Source organism: Helicoverpa armigera, chromosome 7, assembly GCF_030705265.1.
Source record: "Helicoverpa armigera isolate CAAS_96S chromosome 7, ASM3070526v1, whole genome shotgun sequence".
In the NCBI taxonomy this organism is placed as follows: Eukaryota; Metazoa; Arthropoda; class Insecta; order Lepidoptera; family Noctuidae; genus Helicoverpa; species Helicoverpa armigera.
This window is the reverse complement of record NC_087126.1, coordinates 745,951-770,486: the sequence shown is the minus strand read 5'-3', so window position 1 is coordinate 770,486 and position 24,536 is coordinate 745,951. Positions and strand designations below refer to the sequence as shown.

The 24,536-nt window shown below is 35.6% G+C and overlaps 1 protein-coding gene across 2 annotated transcripts; it reads right to left on the bottom strand.

Moving 5' to 3' along the window:
• Positions 1–8,847: 8,847 nt before the first annotated feature.
• Positions 8,848–22,626, bottom strand: LOC110377871 (uncharacterized protein DKFZp434B061). Of its 2 annotated transcripts, none has more exons than XM_049847646.2 (7): positions 21,740–22,625; positions 21,157–21,269; positions 18,896–19,082; positions 17,614–17,673; positions 14,330–14,519; positions 10,940–11,120; positions 8,848–8,986 (listed from the first exon to the last, which is right to left on the bottom strand). In XM_049847646.2, exons 1-7 carry the CDS (start codon positions 22,575–22,577, stop codon positions 8,945–8,947), a joined length of 1,611 nt encoding a protein of 536 aa, XP_049703603.1. In that variant the 5' UTR covers positions 22,578–22,625; the 3' UTR covers positions 8,848–8,944. The 2 variants fall into 2 exon arrangements, with proteins under 2 accessions (XP_049703603.1, XP_063891635.1); XM_064035565.1 differs by having other exon boundaries at positions 8,850–8,986; positions 10,928–11,120; positions 21,740–22,626.
• Between the last annotated feature and the right edge of the window lie 1,910 nt (positions 22,627–24,536).

The following is a 24,536-nucleotide window of genomic DNA, read 5'->3' as shown; positions in this document are numbered from 1 at the left end:
AGTACCTATAGTATGTAATGTACCTACTTATTTTCTTATATTTCGATGGTTCGTTTAATAAACGCAGTAGGTACAATTAGGTGGGCAGGTAAGCCCCGGCGGTCTCTGGCCCAATGCCGTAATAAGTTTTGCTAGTGTCGACCCAGGCGAACCTGCCAACCTACCCTCAAAGATTATTACTAGGTAGAAGGAGTTAATAATTTTTGTGATCATGGCGAGAGTATATTGTAAGGTAGACGAAATAAAACCGGTCAAGTGCGAGTCGGACTCGCATTCAAGGTTTCTGTAGGTAGAAGCAAGCTTAGATTAGGGACTGTACCAACCAATTACCTACATACAAAAAAAAATTGTTCGCAAGTAAAGAGGTTTTACATAGTGTTTTATGGTATATACGTCTGAATAACAAAATTATAAATTTGTTTCTGAAAAAGATCGGTATCTCGTTCAAACTAATTTCCGTTGAAAGTGTTTATTAACCTCTTGTACCTATGCCACATCAAATATTTTATTATTATTGGTTTATATTTCATTTTTCCTGTTTTATTTTCAACAATAAATAAATAATTAGATACGAGTACCACTTCCACGTTAGTTTTATGCGCATAAAAAAGTTGACAACCCTAGCGCGACCGCCGAGTTTAGGCATGAAAAGTGAAGTACATACATGAGATTGACTTCTGTACCTATGTATTTTGTGACTCAAGGGCGCTAGTGTCGCCTCTCGCTCCAACGAATGCGTTGCGCTATGTGCGGGAAAAGGAAGGGAATAGGATTGCAAACACCAGTGAAATTACCTATATAATAAATTATGAGTATGAAAATTACCGCGCAACCAGTAGGTACCTAGATAATTATTTCCTATGGTTAGGTACTTATTTTATTCGTCACTCACTTGCTGCGTACTTATTTTATTTTTTGCTTATTTATGGAAATAGGGAAATACTTAGATTATTGACATTGGGTATATCTGCTTCACTAACAGGTACCTAATTAGTACATATATCTTATTATGTTTACAGTACACCTGATATAATTATTGTTCGAGAGCTTTCAATAAAACATTGGACTCACCGTTCAACGTGCCGCGCCGCGCAATAAAACACTGAGAATTTATTACTTTCCCTGGTCAAGGTCTGTTAAACAACCACCAATGTATAGGCTGCAAATTATTATTTCTTTACAGAAATACAGGCGCACTATATTTATAGGATTTACACCTTTGCAACTTATAATCATAGGTACATATGGACACTAAATACATAGTTACTAATACGACTAGATAGAGGAAGGAAAGCTTTCCTTTTCACTAAAATTGCTATACCTACCTAACACGTTCATCATCCATCGAACACAAAATCAATCTATGAAAAATCTTTCCTCGTACTAAAAATAATTGAACTCCAAAAGCCGTTCATTGATTAAAATTATTTTTATATCCTCCCAGTTCAATCATCCCAGAAATACCTAAGTACATACTTACATCTGTTCACTGATTAAATTCCAAGCATACTGGAATCTTCCTTTATACCTACGTTTCATTTTAATTACGCTTTTCATATTTTTTCTCAAAGAAATTTTTTCGAAATCTGTACGCAAAGAATCTACTGTTTCAAGGTCACACAGGAAGGATTCAATAGTGAAATCTTGCGAATCAATGTTTTTAATTTTATCGGCAATAGTTTGCATGCGAGCGAATATTCTATCACGTTTAGCTATTAGCAGCTTCAACGATTTATCTACCAGTGCCATTTTAGCGGCCTACGAATTACGAAAAAACTAAATGAAATACGTATTGAAAGCGACTGGAAAGTTGATATCTATCAACTAAGTAGGTACCTAGGCACCGGAATACGTGTGTACGCGAACTATATTTGCGGGGTTAGCGAAATTCAATGAAATAAGTACGTGAAATACCTATCTTACTTTTCGACGCGTATGTTAGGTAAGTACCTACGAAACAATGCGGGTTTGACGAAAACGACCTAATCAATGGCTAACACTGATTCTAAATACTAATCCGGCTATGCAGGACCAAATGGTTACGCGGGAAACGCAATATGGTTCAAAAAGATGCGAAAAATTTAAAAAACTGGTGATTGCAAATTCGACGGGAAAATCGGCATACTGCGGGCGACACAAAACAAGAAAGTATGCCTAAAGGAAAGGAGCACAGTACCTGTTGTCTTCTAAAGCGATTTTTTGTACGAGGAGCACTGCCACAAATAAAGTTCAACACAAATCACACCAATTTTCCACTCAATATCGATTTTTTTATCGGAGAGAGACGTGAGCTCTCGCGCGCGTTGTCAGCCATTTTTTTGTTTGTTCTATTCTATTCTATTTTTGAATATGGCAATCCGTGTCGATGTCAATTCGACGATTCTGCCAATGACAAGTGGGATGACAAGCAAGTAGTGCTTTTAATGTGTCGCCTCTCGCTCCAACGAATGCGTTGAGGTATGTGCGGGAAAAGGGAAGGGATTAGGATTGCAAACACCAGTGAAATTACCAATATAACAAATTATGAGTATGAAAATTACCGCGCAACCAACTTACCTCTAGTACTCGATATTTTCAATATGGAAAAATTATTGGGCAATGGAAATGTGACTTTAGTGCTGCCTACATCTTTTTCGATGAAATTATAATATGTGCTAGCTACAGCTTTCGTAAAACAATTTTGTGCTGTAAAGCTGACTAAGAACAATTGCGCAAAAGTAAAAATGATATAAACTTAACAATGGCTTACTTTAGGATGGTAAGATGAAAATCTGTAGCGTTTTGTTTATTTCGAATATCTTGAAGACAATTTGGCACTGAAAAACTTAATTGACGAGGACTGTACTGGTGACCATTTATTATCAAAACAACTAATGGTAAGGTATGGTTTCGAACGACGACCAAAATAAATCAAGCAAAATACGCATTGGCCAGCTCAATACTTTATTATTTACCATCTTAAAATAAACTTAACATCATCGTGAGATCTTGTCACTTAACATCGGGTGTCGTCTTTTGTTTACTTTCGGACGTCCAGTGTATAGAAGACTATTGCGAAATAAACAACTATATGAGACTCGAGCAGACATAAACAACACTGGAGTGGGTACTTTTTGGTTTATTTTTAGCAAGAAAACATTTTTTCTGTATTTTCTAGATAAGAGGCTGCTCTCGCTACTAAGTAACAAATGCCGTCCATCGATATTTTGGGTCAATTATTACAGGAATGAATTTTATCCAGTGTGCAAACTTTGTGAACTTATAGTTAAATAAGTTTTATAGATACGTATATTTTTATTTTGTAGTGTTTTAGTACAAAAAAGAAAAGTTATTGATATCGAAAGATGTTTATTTTGTAACCGATAGTACGGTCACAGTCGTCATAGTATGCACGGCGGCAACGCGAAACCGGTTTACTGACGCGAGCTCCGCTCGGCGCGCGTAAGAATAGTTGGTATCCATATTTTACTGATTTTAGGGCGGACAAAAGAATGAAAAAAATAAAATTTTACTGATGATGCAGATATGTTCTGTTAACGATTCTGGACCACCAGTTTTTTTTTGCGCACTGCTTAAAATTCATTCCTGTATGTTATGCTTGTCTACTAGTTTTTTGCGGATTTTCACAAAGTGCTCAATAAAGATATGGTTTGACTTACCTTTAATTAAAGCAAAAGATTGCGTCATGTAAATTTTCAATTACAAGAGTTAGGATATTCTGTTTTTTTTTTTACATAAAGTGTTTGTAACAATTGGGTGTTATTTTTTATATTTGATTTCATAGCTTTGCATTGTTACACCAATGGTATGATAAGCTGAGGAAAAAATATAAACTTCGTTTTTAAAAAACACATTTATTTACTTATGTCATCACAATAAATACACGCATTACAATCTTTACAGTTTTTCTATATATCATCATAATTATAATATAATAGTAATACCTATAGGTCATGCTTCCAGCGTTCTATATAATTAATATTCATATTTAATATATTTTAAAGAGACATCTACAAATAGTCTTTAATTAATTGTATTCCACTTCATAGTCTAATGTAAATATGGCTATATATTATTTTATATAGGGTTATATAAAGTGGACATTGATATGGGGATCTAAGTCATAGGATATACTTTTTATATGGTCGTTAAGTAACGCGTTTTCATCAACTCAAAAATTAATATAAGCCTGAAAAATAGCTGTACAATTACTCCTACTACTATGTAAAACAAAAAAATAAAGTCAGAAATTATTCTGACCATGACCTTGAAAAATAAAATGAATAGTGAAAACGCGTTTCCAAAAGCTTAGTTTTAGGCACTAATCATAATACAATATCTAAAGTCAATACTCACTATTCTTTAGAAATATTCTCAAAAGTTGGGCTTCCTACAAAAATATTGAGAACAAATCAATATTATGTTTTTAATATTTATGTTCCCAAAACCCAATGTTATAAGGATATTCCGAAACATGAAATAAATATGAGTGGTAACCAAGCCGAATTGTGAGGAAAGATCACCACCCAAGGTCAAGGACGATTTATTGAGACACTTCGCAATATGACCTTCATGAATATAAGAGTGTATCTTCAATATTCAGTATTACGATTTAGTATTTGACTGACAACGATATGATAATATAAAGTTTGGAGGAAAAAGAAATAGAATTTTGATATTATTTCGTTTGTAGGAAAATTCCTAAAAAATGAAATATCTATGTGAAAACAAATAATGTAATTTCACATTTACATCACCTTTGTAAAAAATATTATTACATAGTCGAATGTACGTAAAATTATTTTAAGAAAAATTGGAATGATGCCAAGTGCAAAAATTGCATTCAATTTTCAATCAATACAGTGGAGCAGTTATTTTTCATGCATCTACTACCTTTTCTATTTATATTTCATATACAATCTAATATATAAAAATAAGTCGGGTTTTCCTCCCTGACGCTATAACTCCAGAATGCATTAACCGATTTCCACAGTTTTGCATTCGTTGGAAAGGTCTCGGTCTCCGTGAGGTTTATAGCAGAAAAAAAAACTTTATCTTTTAATCACCAAACAAAATGTTACATAAATGAAGCCATCTGGTGGCGAAACGGAGTTCGCCGGGTTTGCTAGTGCATTATAGAAATTCTTTTGCGTACACAAAACGTATTATCATACTAAATAGGTATATTCAAAAGGTTTCATCTATCATATAGATATAAGATATCCAAGATTATAGGGATAGGAATAAAATTATATTCTCTATACAAAAATAACTACGATTTCATCTATGTTCCCAAATCCAGTACTAAATAATTTCTAGTACATTTTTTTTTAATCTAGGAAATGTCTTATTTCACAGTTTAACTGCGACATTACAAAATCCTGTAATCGTTTACATTTTCATAATTTGGTTTTGCAGTTAAGCTATGAATAAGTTTTTTTCTTAAAAGTATTTATAATTATAGATATGATACATAGTTAACCATTTAGAGATGGCGGTTGACTATACTTTTTCTAAAATAATTCAATTCTATATCGCATTGCCTAATTTACATTTTTAGTATTAGCATATTTTTTTATTTAAAATCCAAAGCACCAGTAAAGTGATGTTCCTGAATTTTCAGCAATTATTTGTAAAAAAGAAAGATTTTCAAAAATACTGTAAAAGCTGTTCCGATTAAAAATTGGTCTGAAAGGGACGTCTTTACAGTTTAGGACGAATTTAGCGATATATACAGGGTTTTATGTTAGGCCAGCTGTCCACTAACTTGATTTTGCCACTAACCGAAAATATGTAGTATCTATGGAGTTTCTTGCCGGTCCTTCTCCTTGAGATCCATACTTTGGAACCATGCAACTAGCTTGACATTTTGAAGGTGCTCTTATGGCCTTTTTGTAAATTAAAAAAATGATGAAAAAATGATTTAACCTGTCGGTTTGGCAGTTTGGTCAAGTTAAAAATTATTAATGAATTACTTGTAGTCATTAAACAATTTTTAAAAAATGGTCTTGGAAATGCCAGAGATAAAAATTAAGATAAATATTTATGATACAAAATATTTTGTGATATTCATCAAATAAACAAAGAAGTATTTTTTACAAGATCTAAAGTCAGAATTACACTTTACCTAACAACTCGAGACGGCTTCACTGTCTTGTTAGTTTTTTGACGAATGTACAAAATATAAAGGTCAGGCTTAAAATAAAATAATGATACTTTGGTAAGGAGATCTTTTACGCTGCCTGTTTGAATACCTTTGTGAGTTATATTTTTAAGAATAACAGAAACACAACATTTAAGGAAGATTTGGCCTGTTTTTTCTAGGTATATGCAAATAAATAATAGCATAAATGATAGTCTAAAGGGTTTTATAATAGGTAGACACTCTGTATAAAAAAGAATAAAATTTTGATATGAATAAAGATATGAAAGTTATTTCAATGGACAAGCATACCTTACTTTCTAGAAGTATTTTCTTATAGGACTTGTGATACTTTGAAACTACTTTTAACTGCGAAGTATGTTATGTGGGAGTACATAAGAATATCTTCAAATAAAAGTACATATTTGTCACTGATAATATAAGCCAGAGGCATCGGTTAAGGAAAACCCTTTAGTTGTCAAATAAGTTACATCCAATACGTGTTTTATCTACAAGCACATTGATTTAAATATCTTCATACATATATATTTACTATATAAACACATATTATTTCATATTCCTCTTCTATAAAAATATGATTTCACATAAAATCTCTATTAAAGCCTGTTCCATGCAGTTACGTGATCACTTTGTATCGAAACTCGAGACTTTACAAAACTCCGAAATTAATTTTCAACACTTTTGTTAACAGTCCATTGTATATGTAAAACATGCTGCTTAAAAACATTTTTATAAAGTGAGCCGTTTTTTTGTCACGCCTGTGTTTTTTTTTCGTCTCGAGTATCTATATACCCCGTGTTTCACTTACGAATATTCAGACATTTAGTACAATTTTATATAGATATTTAGGTGCACACAAAATTTATACAATACTATCTAATAAACTGTGTATCTTCTGTATATTATTTCTATCACGAAGTACCGTAAAATGGAACGTTATGACTTGTGACGTCATAAGCGAATGCTGATATCGGAACGTTCTGTCTATGAAGCTTACGACAATCCTAGGATCAACAAGTATTTCAATTTATGTTAATACGCGTCGTGGAATAGAGCATCTCTGCATAAATAAGTATATTTAGGATAGGGTATATTATTCCAATCTTTTGATGGATCTAAACGACGATATTATGATCTACAACTATGTAATGATATACTATTGTTATATTTGTGTTAGGAATTTAAGTCATTAATATGTACCATTATGACAATAATAAAACTGTTACTGCAAAAGGTTAAGTTACCTACGTAGTACCTATGAACTCGCATACAAAAAAAAACAACTTTAGAAACAAGGGAGTTAAATTACTTTAAATTACTCCGTTCAAAAATCGCTTACGATATGCATACTTTTAAAAACTTGTTCGTGCTAGGCTCATAGTAATGTCAATTTCATGAGTAATTATGTTAATACTTTGGTCTTTTTAGGACGTTGTTACCTACCAAACGTTCCATTTTCTAAAACTTGAATCATTTTGAAAATACTCTTTAAAAATGCTTAGTCTACTATAAAGGATATGTGTTAACTAGTACATAAGCTGATATGATATATCTACTTTACATAATATTATATTGATTATGTTAAAATCCCAATATTTACAATACAATATAAAAAGCACTAAGACTAATAAATATTCGTTGTATCTTAACGATAAAGAAACGGCACACATACATACCATTAATTAAGACAACACATTGATATGAAATTAAAACTACTATCACATATACTATGTTATTATTTATGCATTATATTAATATATACTATTTTAAAAGTACAGTTAAAGACAGCATTTTGAGCACGGACTCGAAAAGCAGTGACAGTCAAGCAACGGTACACTGGCGAGCAGAAATATCGAACCACAGAAATAACTATAAATACTCGCACTTTTGTAATTCTTAAAGACGGAGGTGTAGTTAGAAAAGTTTTCCCCAAAAGTCTCGTCTAAACCTGGATTCCAACTGTCAGAAACACAAGGTTACTTTTTATTCTATTTGGATAGTGAGCTGAGAAGTTGGAAAAGGTTCGCTTAATGTACGAACAGTTTAGAGCGGATAAAAACCTTCGTTTTAGAATAGTATTTACCTTTGTCAGGTTGTAAAGAGTTTTGTGAAGCCAGCTTCTGGTCCCAGAAATCAGAAAATCTATTAATTGTTTCATGTAATTAAATAGTTCTCTATTTATACTTAGACAGGCAATAAATCTCCGATTTATTTTCGAAAAACTGATGCTATAATTCATATTCCTATTGTTAATCTATCAAAACTTGGTTCGACATTTAGCTCCACCGGTAAAATATCGTCCATAGCAATTCAGAAATAATATATCTTATCTGTTGCTTCGAAATGTACATGCTTTTTGCCGTGCGGTGGCAGCACGACGAACAACCATCAGGCAGGACTGCCCTTTCTCGTGTTCTTCATAGTCACTACGTCGCAGCTCCTCACTTCACTATTCTTACCATTAGCACTTTTGTCAAAGTATTTCTTACCACCATTTTCAGTAACACTAGCACTTTTGTCCTTATGTACACTTTTGGGGTTGTCTACATTCTTAGGTGGGGTTTTCACTTCATCGTCTTTATCACTTGGTTCGTTTATTTCTGGGATGGTGTTCTTTGGTTTGGGGAGCTCTGCCTCCTTGTCTGCTTGGGTGAGCACCTCTTGCACATGGATGGTGAGCTCGGGGCGCACGACCTGGGTGAAGGGCAGCAGGGCTCCGGCCACGTCCATGGTGTTGTTAATGTTCCTGTGCCATAGTTCTAGCACGACGCTGCGCCGTTGCTACTTGTATCTAGGCGGCCCTAACCAGCCACAGCCGAATACCTGGACACAAATTACTTTAGGTATAATATTACTGTTTGGTTGGGTCGGTTTCTAGAAGCGGCCTGGTCTACACGTGGTCGACGATGGATCGTGTAATGTAAAAAACTTTTCCTATTTGCATAAGCAATGTTTTACCCAATACCCCCGAACCCTTTTTCAGTCCTAACTTTTAGAATTTTAATACACAAAGTATCCCTGTAATAAAAGTTTTTAAAACTTCTGTACCCCTGTTCTGTTTGTAGCTGCAAATTCTAGACCGAAATATGAGAATAATACACTCAGCGGCACGGAATCTGGCCCAAGCACATTTGGGCCTTATAACCATTATTACAATGAAAAATCTGAACTTATATTTTAAAATTGTTAAATTTACTCATTTTCCAAAAGAAAATTACTAACAAACAACAGAATTGTGAGGATTTTCATTAAGTTTCATTGAGTTAGAAAACAGAGTCCTTTACCGCAATAACCACTATAAACTTTTTAGTCCAACATTTTTAACAAAACAGAAAGTTATCGAATTTTAATAATGGGTGTTTCTTCCTCTTGATCTGATGACTGCCTGCATACGATCTGGCATGCTCTGGATGATGTTTTTTATCTCCACCTGAGAGATCTTCTCTCAGGCAGCTACCAGCGCGGTTTTCAGTTCACTAAGAGTACGTGGTGGATTACGACTTGCTTGGACCTGTCTTTTAAGCATGTTCCAGACATGTTCTACAGGATTCATAGCTGGGTTTCTTGCAGGCCAGTCCAATTTTCGAATACCGACCTCGAACAAGTAATCGGTTACGCAAAGAGCTGCGTGAGGTCGAGCATTATCCTGCATTATACGAAATTCTTCACTTCCTATGAATCCCTGACAGGGTAAAACATGATTTTGAAGGATCTCTTCAATATACCGCACTGTTGTCAAACGACTTTCGACAACCAATAATTCAGTACGGGCTTCTGAACTTATGCCTCGCCAAACCAAGATGGACCCACCATGAAAACCGACTGTTTGCTTGGTAGTGGTGGGAAGAAACCATTCTCCGCGCTTTCTCCATTCACATTCACGGCCGTCTGGAACTCTTAAGACGACTCCGCATTCATCGGTCCATAAAATTTTACTCCATTGGTCATGCGTCTAATTGGCATGTTCTCTTGCAAACCTAAGTCTGGCTATGCGATAGTGCGGGGGAAGTTCCGGGCCTCGAGTTGGTCTTCGAGCACGCAGATCCCGTTCCTCCATCCTTCTTCTTATTGTGCGCTTACGGACGTTGACTTCTCTTGCTGTTTGCAACCTCTAACGCAGTGAGAAACCGATTTTTCATTATTGCACGTACGATAAATCGGTCGTCGTGCGCCGACGAACACCTTACACCCCCACTTTCTGGTCTTCTTGTGTAAAGGCCAGTTTGGTCAAACATTTTCTATGCATATCTTTAACTTCTACGCAGTGCACTTAAAGTTTCAACCATCTTCCGCTGCTTCCGCCCTTGACGTCTTAGTAACACTACTTGAGCAACTTGAGCTGCAGTAAGGGTAATTTTCAGATCAAATTGTGAAAAAAAGAGAAACAAAAAACGATCACAAACATTTTTTTTTAGGAACGTGCTTAGTACTTCGGCAATTTCTATCTGAATTTAAACTTAACTTTCTGCTTTGTGTTCCAACAACGGAATCTGTTTCTAGTGTTACAAAAGTTAAACAGACACACATTTTTCTGTATTTTAATTAACAATTACGAAAGGACTGACAATATGTCATATGAAATTAGAATTTACAACAGCTATCTGGGCTGATATCTACTTGTGTTTGTTTGGGCCAAATTCCGTGCCGCTGAGTGTATAATTTCAAATAGGTATAATAATGGCAAACACAATGGTGTAGTTTAAAGAAAAGTCAATGAAAGTGCCACTCCAAAATGAACGAAATTAATACGAATTCATATTATACCTGAGCCATTACCTGACAAACAGCAAGAGCCATTAGCACCAGCAGCACCAGAGCCATGAGCCCCCACACCACGCCCAGCTGTGTGAGTGAGAACACGTATAGCGTTCTGTGGCACCACTGGTTCGGCTCGAACAGTGTTGGTGTGTAGTCTGGCCACATGATGCCCAGGGTCCAGTAGTTGCCGACGGCAAACCTGTTGGGGATGGTGTATTTAGTAAGGTTGATTGAAAAAATGTTGGTTTGTGAGGACATATGTATTTGGAAATGTTACGTTTTATGTTGTTATAAGAGAACCATTAAGGGATGAGATCTTATCTATGTATAAGTCCTAGAAAAAAGCTATTTTGCTTACGTTGTTATTGAAGTAAGATTAGGGAATGACTTGTACTTTAAATGACATTGTGGTAGGCATGTATCATTCATATACGTATTTAACCAAGTTAATTAGATGCGTTATTAATTGAACCAAACAATTATCTCACTGTATCTAGATATCTACATAGGTACAACTAATCGAGCACCTGTCAAGTACATAATTACCAAAACCAACATCAACTAAAATCTTTATTGAATAAAATAAAAGTCTTAATATCAAGAATATCTTTCACAATGATTGAAATCAAATCTTTCACAATGACAGCTCTGTTTTGGATACTGAAGGCATGTCTCTTGAGATTGATCGATCTATACGATGACAAGACGTTTTTATTATTTTATCTAAGACACATCTGTAGTATTGAATTTACTTTTTCATATGGGTTATTGATACCACACAGATGTTTGCGAAATATTTCAATCATCAATGTCACAATTATTTTAGGTTAAATTCTGCATACAGGTCTTCCCTGAACTTCATACAACGTTAGGCATTCATACACTTATATACTGAATCAACCAGTTGGTATAAGGGTAATTGACAAACCATCTTTCTATTCCCCTAGGAAACCATCCCCGAAGTAAATAATAAACATTCTCACAGAAATAGGTCTATTATTGTAATCTTGTAACATTTCCATCAAACTTGTCCAAAATTATTCATTTTCAAGTAAACCCAACAAAATAGAAAGTCACAAAACAATAAAACTATTTGGCAACCTCATTGTTATTCAAAGTAGGCAGAACCCAATCTGGCAAAATAAATTGCATTTGCTTTTTCACATTATTATACGTAATATAAACTTCAAAAACTATTTCTAACAAATAACGACATTGTTGATTACACTTGCGGACAATATTATCTACCAAAACCCGTAATGTGATTAAGATTTACAATGACTATTATTTTAAAAGTATGTAGTAAGAGAATTGTTGTAAATGTTCAGTAGGGTGTACTAGAAATGAGTATGTGTTATAGTATGTGACATAATTGGTTGAAGTTAAGATAATCATGGCGCTGGATGCAGGTCGCTTTCAACAGGTATCTGTGGAGATCCAAGTGGGAGGCCTATGTTCAGCTGTGGACGTCCTATGGCCTATGAGATTATGATGATGATGATGATAATCATTGTTCTGTATAGGTATCCACAGTTGGTTCTTTTATTTGACATTTTATAAATGAATCCTTCAGTGGAACGAAAAATAATCTCACATAACATGTTTTTATTTTCACAAAATGTCGCGATGGCCAAAGTTTTTTGCTCGACAGTGTAGTTAACGACGGCATAAAATAAACTTTTCCAACTGCTATTAAACTACTTTAGCCTTAAATAAAGCGAAACAAGTTTCCGTTTCCACAAACGTGAAATTCGACTATAATTTTGTTTGTGCCGTAAATAAGTTTCTGATTGGTTTCCAGTTTATAAATTATGAAACTTAATTGAATATTTGAGTAGTAATAATAATGCGTTTATTTTTGATGACTACAATGGCCCAATTCTTAGTATCTTATCAACTATAACTTAAAGACTAAGGGTTAGTAATACCTAAGAGCTAAGTGTCTGCCTAACAAGCAACTCGATCCAATGCCTAAGCACCGGAGCGTCATGCTTGTCGGCCAAGACTTGTAGGATGCTGTTAGCGCTGGACCTAGATCTGCTTAGCAACGAGGCAGCCTTCTTCCTCATGAGCGCATGGAAATCATCCACCCGTGCTTCAGCGAACATGCCCGATGCACTGCAGTATCTAGGCAGCCCTAACAGCAGCCGGAAACCATTATTATATTGTACCCGCAGGGCGTCTAGAGCCTTCCGCGTACAGTTAACCCACAGACCGCCCGTGTAGAACGAGGTACAAAAAGCTTTGAATAAAGTGATTTTAACTCCTCTGCTACAACGAGCAAATCTGTGAGCCAACATGTTGCATCTAACTGCTAGTGCCCTGCGTTCACGTTCAATGTCTACTTGATCCTTGAGGTCCACGGTCAGATAGTGGCCTAGATACTTAAACTGTTTAACCCTATTGAGTGGCCTGCCATTTAGTGAGATTACAGGTTCATACTCCACACACCTCCCGGGGGCCTCAAAGATCAAGTATTCACTTTTACCCGTATTATATTGCAGACCGTGAGTGGCTGCATACCTCTCGCACATCTGCAGCATCTCTCTGATTGAGCCAGCCGTTGGGCCCAGCAGCACCATGTCATCAGCATAGCTAATGTTATTGATACTGGTGCCATCAATCTTGCACCCGACATGCTTACTGCTGAGCCCAACGATCAACTCATTCATGTACAGGTTGAAGAGCTTAGGCGAGGTTAACCCCCCCTGCCTCACCCCGCACTCCAACCTGTACGGCTCAGAGAGAGTGCTACCCCAACGCACCTGATTACATTGGTTCGAGTACCAATACTGGAACAGGCTCGTCAACTCCGATGGTACGCCCGCTTCCCTGACCTTCTCCCAAAGTATGTCATATGACACCAGGTCGAACGCCTTCGAGAGGTCAAGGAAGCAAGCATATACCGGAGTATTCCTATCCTTATAGTATTGGACCGTCTGCTTTAGACAAAGAATAGCGCTCTCAGTAGAGAGTCCAGGCCGGAACCCAAACTGTGCATCATGCAATGTGATCCACTTATCCAGCTGTCTATCAAGCAGTAGTGTTGAAATAATATTGATTATGTAATTTGATGTAATAGATTTTAAATACAAAGTGTAAGGTCACCTGTCGTGTCTGACAGATTTTAAGAGATTTATTTATAATCAAGCTTTAGCTTATAATTGGAATATTTCGAAATTCTGTATAAAATAATTTATTATTTATAAACAAATAAATAAAATTTTCAATAATATTACTTTGCAATCCTTATCAATCATGTAATTTTTATTTGCTACACCTAATTTTTTTATTTTTATTTATGACTACGAGGATGAGATGGCACCTACCAAGACTCACACGCCTAGTTGGATTATGTCTTACATTAAACTAAAAGGTCATTAATCCTTATATCCACGAAACACTTACCAAGCCATCAGAAACAAAGTCAGCAACGACGCTAGAATCTTCTCAGGCACGCTGGCTGAAGAGTTGGAGTTTCTCCCGAAGAGTTGGGTGAACAGCAGCCAGGCGAGCCCGGCGCCTCCTGACACGCCACCCACGATCATGTAGACTGGCAGACGGGGTTCCGCTGGACAGTCTCGGAGGTAGTGGACTCCTGGGGGGGGGAAAAGGTGATACGTCGGTGTAGCGGTGATGGTGATTTTTGAAGTATGGATGAATCTTATAGGGGCAAAATCTAGGACATTTATGACGTTAAGAACCCTAGCTTGTTTGCGCGTCATGAACGCGAATAAACGTTTTGATTTAGCTCACTGGAGAATAAACAGTTGGCCGATAGTTGGTTCAATGCTTGGCAAACAGTTTATTTTGGGGGTAATTGAGAATCCAATCCAACTTTTAAGTCAGTCTGCTACCTTCTAAAAACCTGATCGTTGTAATGTGAGCGCTTCGATTCATCTTCGTAATGATTTAGGAACCAATTCAAATTGAAACAATCGACTGCCGTTAATTACGATATGAATATTTTTTATGATTAAAAAATAGAAAGTTACAAGTATGTCAAAAGCCATAAAATTGAAAATGTTTACTCTAAGTTTCATCGATATTTACTGAGCGACGTTTATTGATCAAAGTTCCAAGGTAGGTAATGTGGGAATATTCAATATCCTGCTTCTCTGTGTCTCAACCTTTGATAACTCATGCAATTTATAAAGGAAGCTGAGGTGACCCAATTTAGCTGCGAGTAGTGGCCGGAAAACTAAAACATCTAGGTATCTGCTATAAAATATAGCGTCTATATTTTATGAGAAGCCTGAGAAGCTTGTGGTTAACGGTAGATCCACACGATACAAACGTTAAGTTTGTAAAAATATTTGTAGGAACTTAAAGTTTGAACAAAATCTAAAGTCTGACTGGAAATGTGATGAAAATAATAATATGTTTGTACCTACAGTCCTTTATTGGCTTAACCTTTTGTATGCACGATTTACTGCTCAGATAAAATTCTATGAAATCTGTGTGAAGTTGGTATCGTGTGGACCCACTATAAGTAATAGCAACATGAGTCGCTTGATCATAAGGTAAAAGTAGGTTTGTGGATGGCTGACCATCTTTTCGTCGTTATTTCCTCCGTGTTTCAGTCACTAGAAAGTCTAATAACCAATTTTACCAAGTGCGTTATATAGGCGTTCTATGTCAAACGCTTATACCTACTCAACTGCAAGAAATGGCTAGGAAGGTGATTTTATGACAATTCTTGTGTCCCCAATTCTTTGGTCACGTCCATAAATCAGGAATTAATATAATGGGATATACATAATTGTCTTATGTAAGTAATTAACGAAAATTACTTAACAAGTCAAAAAAGAAAATTCTTGAAAGGAACTTTAACCATCATAGTTATTACGGTGGGACGAAGTGGGTCAAAGCTGGAGCCAGTACAATCAACAAGATTCCAATAATGTGTCACCGACCTAATTCCCGTGGCCGGCCCGCACGGAACCGGATTATACCAGTACGCACCGGATTCAACGATCAGCGCGTTGATTAAACCGTTCCTGACTGTACAAATATTTGTCCGAGTACAAACGATCGATTACAATCGAGTGAGCGTTTTTTATTCGATTTTATTGTCGAAAAAATGGAATCGAATTATGATAATTTTTACAAAGGTTTGACCTAAAAAGATGAGTTCATCGTTATTTTCGACCGTGAATAAGAATTTGTAGGTGTCTATGTAAGTAGATCCACTAAAGGGAAGGGTTATTTTGTTTATATTTTACTTTCAACGTGAATACGTAATGTGGGCTCGGATAAGTTTTAACAAGATAAACATTGAATATTTTGTAGCTGCTGTGTGTGGCTATTGAAATGAAAGAGAAAACTGATATAATATTATTACATCTTTTGACGGAATGTAGGTACCAGCGTCTGTGAAAATTCTTGTGTACTGTAAAGTAATATGTCTTGGATACCTGGCTGGTTAAGAAGATAGGTCATCATTATTCTTTAAAAACCGAATTATAAGGTAATACCAACTGTTGCCTATAATCATAACCTAACAATCTACACTGCTGAAAATCGCAATCTCAAGAGCGTTATTTCTAACCCTTTGAACATACAAAGCGTATTTCATTTTAATTAGCAATTTAATAACCTGTCAGATACATATCGACTCCGTGTAATGAGCAACAGTGAAACTTATTGGTTCTAGTGAAACGGTTCAATCAGATGTGTATTAATTAATTTGAATATTCATGCGATTCTACCGGTGTGCTCAACTTGTGTGGGGAATAAATGATCAGTTCTGACTTTGGGATGCTGGTAAAGCCACGAGTAGAATTCTGTTTGGGTTAAGTTTTTACCTTTTGGTTATTTCAACAAAGAAGAACAAAATTCAATTAGATAATACCGTTAAGTATGGTTCAAAATCAAAGTTCGTAGAACCATTTTCTATTTAATTAACTAGAGCTCTAATGATTCAAAGGTATTCCAGGTATTCCTTCCCACTTCTTATAGCAACATGTCGACATAATAGAACAAAAAGGAACCTCAACAATTTAATTGTATTAAGAAACAAAGCTGATCCCGCCGTTATCTATTCAAAAGCCTAGCAAAATTCCTGAACATTTCTCTTGCCCTCAAACTGAGTCAAACTTGTCTAAACTCCGTAACTTCAATCAAACACCGCCAAAACTTCTCGACGACCGCCATTAGAACCTCCTTTTAATCAATAAACTTATTTACAAACTTTTTGGTAACATTTTTTCGGCGCCATTTTGTGGCATCTGTCAGTAATGTCATTATGTTGGCATCTCGTCCGCGTGGACTTATCAGATTTGTGTCAACTTTGGTTTAAGCTTTATCTCGGTGACTGTACGCGGGTATTTACGTAGCTGCTTTAATGTTGTGAAGTAAGTTGTGAGGCAAAAATTAGGTACAAAGCTGTAATTATTAAGAAAGTTAATTATGTAGATGTTTAAAACTTTTGTGCTAACAAACTTTAAGAGTTTGTAATATTAGTAGATATAGATTAATGTTCTGCCATGGCTAACATGGCTCTTTACATTCGATATATTTCTTCTCTTACCGCGATAACACAATCCTGCTAAATTATGACTTTTCCAAGAAAAATCGAAGTGATCATTACTTCTAACAGATCCATCTCCTGATATCAAGATTTAGTAAGTTATGTTAGAGCCACCTTTAATTCTAATATATTGCTATAATATTTTGTGATAATAACTTACCCATAATCATCATAATAATAGGCAGTGTAGACAACATCACCAAGAACACCGTCATGAGAACTGAAACAAAAACATCATATTTAACATCACAACGTTTTAGCTAATTGCATCTTATTTTTACGAGCATAAAGCTTATATTAGACCACACGTTGCTGGCATAATATAGCATTGTTCTTTGAAGCTCTATCTTATAATTGCGAAATCAATACTTATTCCTGAATCTTACTTGAAACTGAATAAAAAATGTTGAAATCAAGATACTATAAATTATTATATACGGATTATTATATGCAGATAACAGTTTTTCCTCACTATTTAATGTATATTATTATTCATATAAACCATCCCTCTTTAATCATTCTATCTATTTAAAAAAACACATGAAAATCGGTCTGGTAGTTTTAAAAATATAAAATTTACAAAGGGACATAGGGACAGAAAAAGCGACTTTGTTTTATATCTACTATGTAGTGATAATGTAGGTACCTATTATTTATCTGGTAAATAAGTATATCTTATTGCATCACAATAAAAGGTTTTTGTGATCTAACACTTAACAGATTACTTGTCAAAAAGATTAAGAATAAATAATTCAAATGGTACATTATCTATTTAGCTTAATCTTAATGAGGAATCAAGGAAATATCGTGTTTCCTCATTTCCTCAAGTATCACTCTCAATAAGAATAATTTGTTTGACAAAAGCAAAATTACATTATATTATTATACTGTTAATAATGATCTTTAGGGCGTAAATTAAAATCTCAGTAGACTAGTTAAATCTTAATATTACTTGAAATATTAAAATTAGCTTTATTATCTTCTCAGAAAATATTAAAGTTATTGAGAACGCAATAAAGTTTGATAATAATATTATAATTTCTGTGATAAGTAGCAAAAAATCCGTCTTAATAAGTCTGTTCTTTTATTCAATTCAAGAAAGTTCTAAAGGCTTATTCCCAGGTGTTTCAAAAATTACGATGAAAAAACTTTTGAAAAATGAAAAAAATAATATAAGTCCCAAGAGTTTTTAAGTTTTTTCTTTGTACTATAGAAGGCATGAGAAAAAAATACTTTAAAACATTTGTAGATTTAACATAAAAAAATGACAAAATGAAATAAGTAGGATATAACTTTATGACGGCAAACATCATCTCGTTACTGAACTGGGCATAAGTGATTCGTACCCTTAAGAAGACTCTAGGACTCTTGGACTCACACAACTCTTTTATAGCTAAAACATAAATATTAAAAATATTTAATATGAGGATTATATAACTTACTCGTCCTATTCATAATCTTAGCAGCCCTGCATACGAAATCCACGGTTCCAGAAGCTTCCATATTGGCGTCTTTCAGCTGGTAAGCCACTGAGCCGTACGTCGTCAGGCCCATGCCTAGGCCTAGGCCAGTCCTATCACTGTACTTGGCCTGTTCACCGCAGAGGCGACGTTGTTCATCTCCTGAGACCTGTGCAAGAAGGATTGAGAGTGAAAATTGTTCAGAGATTGTTATTAATCATTTTGGAAATATTCATTCATCTGTATGGACCATGAGAGTGTCAATAAAGAATTTGCCAAGGTATAGTAAAAGGTACGTATAGATAAGACTACGCCAGTGCTACGAAAGCGTAGCGATTGCTACGCGGCTACGAATTCTACTTACGTAGTGTTTGCATGAGCAATTAATAATTCTTAGTTCACGCTTATTTAAAACAATTTAAAACCTACTGTGAGTGAAACACTTAATTTAAATGCAAATTATTTTAAAATTCAATCGTAATTAGTAGTGCTGTTAAAGTAATGACATTCATAATAACTGCATAATTTATTATTGCATGTTTCATGGAAAACTTCGTTATTTGCTTGTGCTTTAAAACTTGAAATTATAACGCCATTTACTGGTCATTCACCTTCCGGCTTGTGTTTAAGTTTGTTCGTTCTTGTAACTGCTCATTAATAGTTCTTTAACCTGAACGAATTAGGAAACAAAGCCCTTTTGTTGAAACGCTGAACTAAATTAGAGCATACTTTACTTTTACTTTAAGCTGTATAATCTGTTAAACTTTCCATAAGGACATTGGTTATTCAGCTGAATCTGGAATTCTAGAATTTTATACCTAGTAGTTAAATTATGGTAAAATTAAATTCATAAAACAATTGAAAATCACGAATCGAGAATTTGAAGATATGTGTGATGTTTGACAGAGTTTTTGGTTTCTGAGTTATTTTCTTGTCAAAGTTTTTGTCGCCACAAAAAATTACACGAGTCACTTTGCAGAAAACTATTTTATGTTTCAGTGGAAGACGAAGATGAGGGAATTTAGTTGCGGACTGTCATTGACTTTTGTGAAAATGGAGCCTTGACTTCTATCAAAGATTAATTAAATGATAGATGGATTCGAAGGGCTAGCATAAGTTATACTAAATTGCAAAGTCTATTAAAATATTAATCCCCACTATCTGCTTAACCCTTTGCCAAACAAGCCTGAAGTTACGTTATCTCTAACACCAGCAAGTTAAATGATTTATTTGCAATCACAAAATATAATAATTTATACGAACATCAGAACTTGGGTGCTGAAATATTTTATCTCAGTCATTTCATCGTAATTGCTTTTCGTCTTTCAGGTTATATCAACGGCTAACGGCATTTGAAATTGCTATAATTTCAGTCGAAATGGTGACTTTTTGTTAACCATTTTGAAATATGAAACATTTTATTTAAAATTGAACCGCCTTTCATTTTAGCTGTAACTGCTTATTGCTTCCAGCTACATAATTTTGAAAACTTCAATAATAGAGTAGACCAAAATATCAATAAATAATGTAATTTTTTTACCACTAGCATACGCTGTCAAAAACATCGAGATTTTTTTGCAAATATTTTTCAGAAATGTCCACGTTTTTATTAATATAAAACATTTTTATAACATGCACCAAAATCTCTTTAATCTCCGGCTTATGAAAAATGTGTGCAAAAATATATTTAAAAAAACCTTTTTATTTTTGTTTATGTGTCACATGCATTTTAACCGACTTTCTACAAAGGAGGTTCTAAATTCATCTGTACGTTTTCCTTCTATACTGTCGATTAATATTTTGAAAGTTACACTAGTTTCCAAAAGTGTCCATTAAACGCTTTAACCGGACTTTATATGACACAGTTAAGTCTTCATCACCGGTCGTCAAAATAACTGGAAATAAAACTTTCTGGTCATGAATGAGACCGTAGTTTTACGCGTTGTTATAAAATATTATAAGCTTTTGGGGTTAAGGTTGGTCAAAGGCGTATTGCATTATTTTATAATCTATACTGAATCTGATAAATCAGCAGTGTCATCACAACTACAGGATTATTAGTTCAAAAACGTTTTACCGACTTCATCTAAATATCTAATATCATCTAATATTCTCCAAAATTTGGTTCCATATTTTCTTACTAGAATCTGAACAGAAGCTCATTACCCATTATCAAATCATCAAGCTAATATAGTCCTTAAATACTACTAGTCCTTAAATATACAAAGTTCATGATACCTTACCTGACTCACAGAGCTGGAGGCTCTTCGAGACCCAGTGTCTGAGGGTGCACCAGCCCCGGTTTGTCTGCCAGCCACCGACGCTCTGTAGGGAGACACGCTCCGTCCTCGGGTACCTGGTGAAAAGAATTCCATTGATCGATGCGTGTAGACAGATGAAAGAATGATTGAATTTTACTAGCTATAGTAGAAATCTTATCTCTTTTGCATCTTAGTGCAAAAATGAATTTGCATTTAAATAACTATCTGTTGGTGTGCAGCGTTAAATTGCCAAACTAACACAGTTAATTAAAATGTCTAAATGGAATTAAACGCATACTCCAAACGGAAATTGACTTTAGGACCCAAACTCTCAGAGCTGGCACATAATTCAAATCACGACAAGCTGTCAAAATAGAGATTATTCCGAGAAATCCATCAAGCCACTTAATTTAAATAAGACAAGGATTTCGGGCGCCATTCCGACAGGGTTGGCGTCAATTTACCTTCATTTTGTGTCGTAAATATTAAGTCTGTCTATTAATCGGGCTAATTGAGATATTTGTCTCGGGACTCGGTCAAAGGTGTGACTAATCAACTCACTTACCCGCAGTTTGGCTGTCTTCGCTCGGCCGTCGCTCTCGGGAAACCAGTGGCTCTTGGAATGTCAGCGTTAAACTTCCTCTGGGGCTGATCCTATTTGCTTCACAGTCTCCTGCGACTAGACTACCTCGCGCACTCCTTTCTGATGGTGCGATACTTCCTCGAGGACTCCTTTGTGAATCAGGAATCAAAGATCCTCTCGGACTCCTGTTCATTTCTTGAATATCTTTCTTTAATGGAGCTTCAGGCCCTACACTCCCTCTTGGACTGGTCCGAGGACTAGGGCCTAAGTCTTTTTGACTCCGAGCGGGGTCTATTTGAATACTTGCTACAGAATGACGAGGACTTCTTCCAACATCTGGCACCAAGGAGTTTCGAGGCTGATTCCATGAAGTACCCTCAGGGACCAAGCTTCGTCGCGGACTTCTGGCAGTAGCATCAGGCGTAATACTGTTTCTTGGACTTCTGTTAAAGTCTTGAGGATTTAGACTGAGTCTTGATCCATAATTCATGTCAACTGCTAAGTTGTTTCTAGATGGTGCTAGAGTGTTTCTTGTAGGTAAAGCTGTATCGGGTGTTATAGAATTTCTGGCAGATCTAGGTTCGGGGACGAGTGAGTGTCTTGGACTGCGATGGTAGTCTAGCGCAGCATCTGGTGCGAGGCTCGCTCGAGGACTTCTTTGTGGCGGCGGAGTTGGCTCCATTTCTTCATCAGTCTCTGTAGCTGCTAACGAGGCTCTTCGAGAGGGCTGCGCTGATGCTCTCGGGGATCTCGCTTGTGGTGACGTGGCTGCACTCCGGGAAGCGCGCCGTCGTCTCGACGATGACGTCCTGTGAAGCATTTTGACGTCTTCTCACATCCACCTACTGCTCGCCACCAGCCTCTCGCGTCCACACCATCATTTTATCTGAAACAAAGAACATAATATGGCCTTGAAACTTCCCGATCATGTTCATGGATTTAGTATTCTTTATGCTTTAACAAAATTTGTAACTAAACTTGGTAATCCGATTGCAAAGCCGCAATTTCAAGTTCTTTGTTTACAGTCTCAGGCCATGAATCTTAATGCTGTTTAAAATGAGCTGAACGTTATAATGTCACGTAATTTATCACGGACTTGTTCGTGTGAATTCGCTTGTCATACAAACCGCAGGAATATATTTCTAATTCTACCATTTCATCTTAATGTAGCTGAGTAATTATGATGATTCATAACCAAATTAGTTTTGTTGTCTCTTTGTGGGACACGGGAAACTCATCAAGTAATTAAGTCTTCCAGTGATATGGGAAAAGTGCTTTGTAATGGACACAAAAATATATGGTTCTGACGTAAATATCAGTGTTTCTCTCTAACTAAATTATTCTATTTGTTCTTCAGGTTTAATGCAGTTATATTTTGCCAATTATTTAATACATGTTATGCAAATGTGTTGCAACTTTATTGCGCCTAACCTGGCATGAATCCAAACTGCAGGCCAGCACTGACAACTTACATAATGGAACAACTGAATACCACTTTGATAGACCGCACGCGAGCCTATGTTTGCCACCACTACACAAAAGTGGCGTTTAAAATGCAATTATTCATTTAACTGCTAGGTATTGTTTTGGTTTCATATAGGAATCGATTGATATTTGGTCTGTAATGTTCTCTCAAACCTAGATAGGTTATATAAGTTCGATAGATAAAACACACTTTGGCTAAAAAAGTAAACTCAAACTCAAAAAAGTTTATTCATTAATGAGCACTTTTTGGGTGTTTAAAAGACAGCCCTAAAACGGCCCGCCCTTCATCACTTCCTATGTGTTTTTGCATAATGCAGTATACTTCTTTAGTAAGTTTGTTAACTTTGCGGTTATAAGATTCCATGACATTCAAACGAATAGTTCACGTCTGCCCACCATCGAACTTCCAATCAGAAACACAATCCAACTTCAACCTACCCACGGATTACACAATCAAATTGCTGAACCCTGTCACTAACTCACGAACTTCAACAATCCCAGCTGCGGGTCACTTTAATACCAACTAAATGTTTCATTATTACTTGGCTGTGACGTTGGCGTTATGCAACTTCCATTGCGGGCTATAAAGGATAGATTTCTTAGAGCGTTTAACATACTGGATACGCCATTGACGTGTTCTGCCTACCAACAAAAGTACAAAACCTCATCGTCGTACGTCACGTTTTGTTGTGCGAGCGTAATGATGTGAACATCGAAAATGTATAAGTGGGCTATTAATAATTTAATTTGTTGCATATGTATTGAAAACTGCATAAATATTATTTTATATTTTATTTAATGTATAAATAGGTACACATAACCTACATAATGGTCAATTTGAGGACCTCCTTTTTAAAGTCGGATAGACATTTGTGCTCAAGCCGATTCCAGTTAATTCAATGCTCTAAGCCGTTACACAACATCCATTGCTATCCACAAAGGAAATATCCTGAGTAATTTGGGAACTGTCAGAGCATTATCTTGGCAACATAAGCTGGCAATTGGATGATGTGATGAGCTATTGTTAAGGCCTATAAATAGACGGTTTTGTGTTCAACTAAATGGGATTTTTTGTTGTATCTAGTAGTTTTTTGTGGGCGGTACTTAATTATATTTTGTGTGAGTTTCTCGTGTTTGGGTGCTGTTAAATCTGAAGATAGTGTTTCATGTCCAAATAGTATCTGGGGAAATAAACACATTTTTCCCAAATATAAATTGATAATTTTTTTTAATATTGCATTATAATGTGATATCTGACTGCCATTTCATTATCTCAATGCGATTTCACCCACTT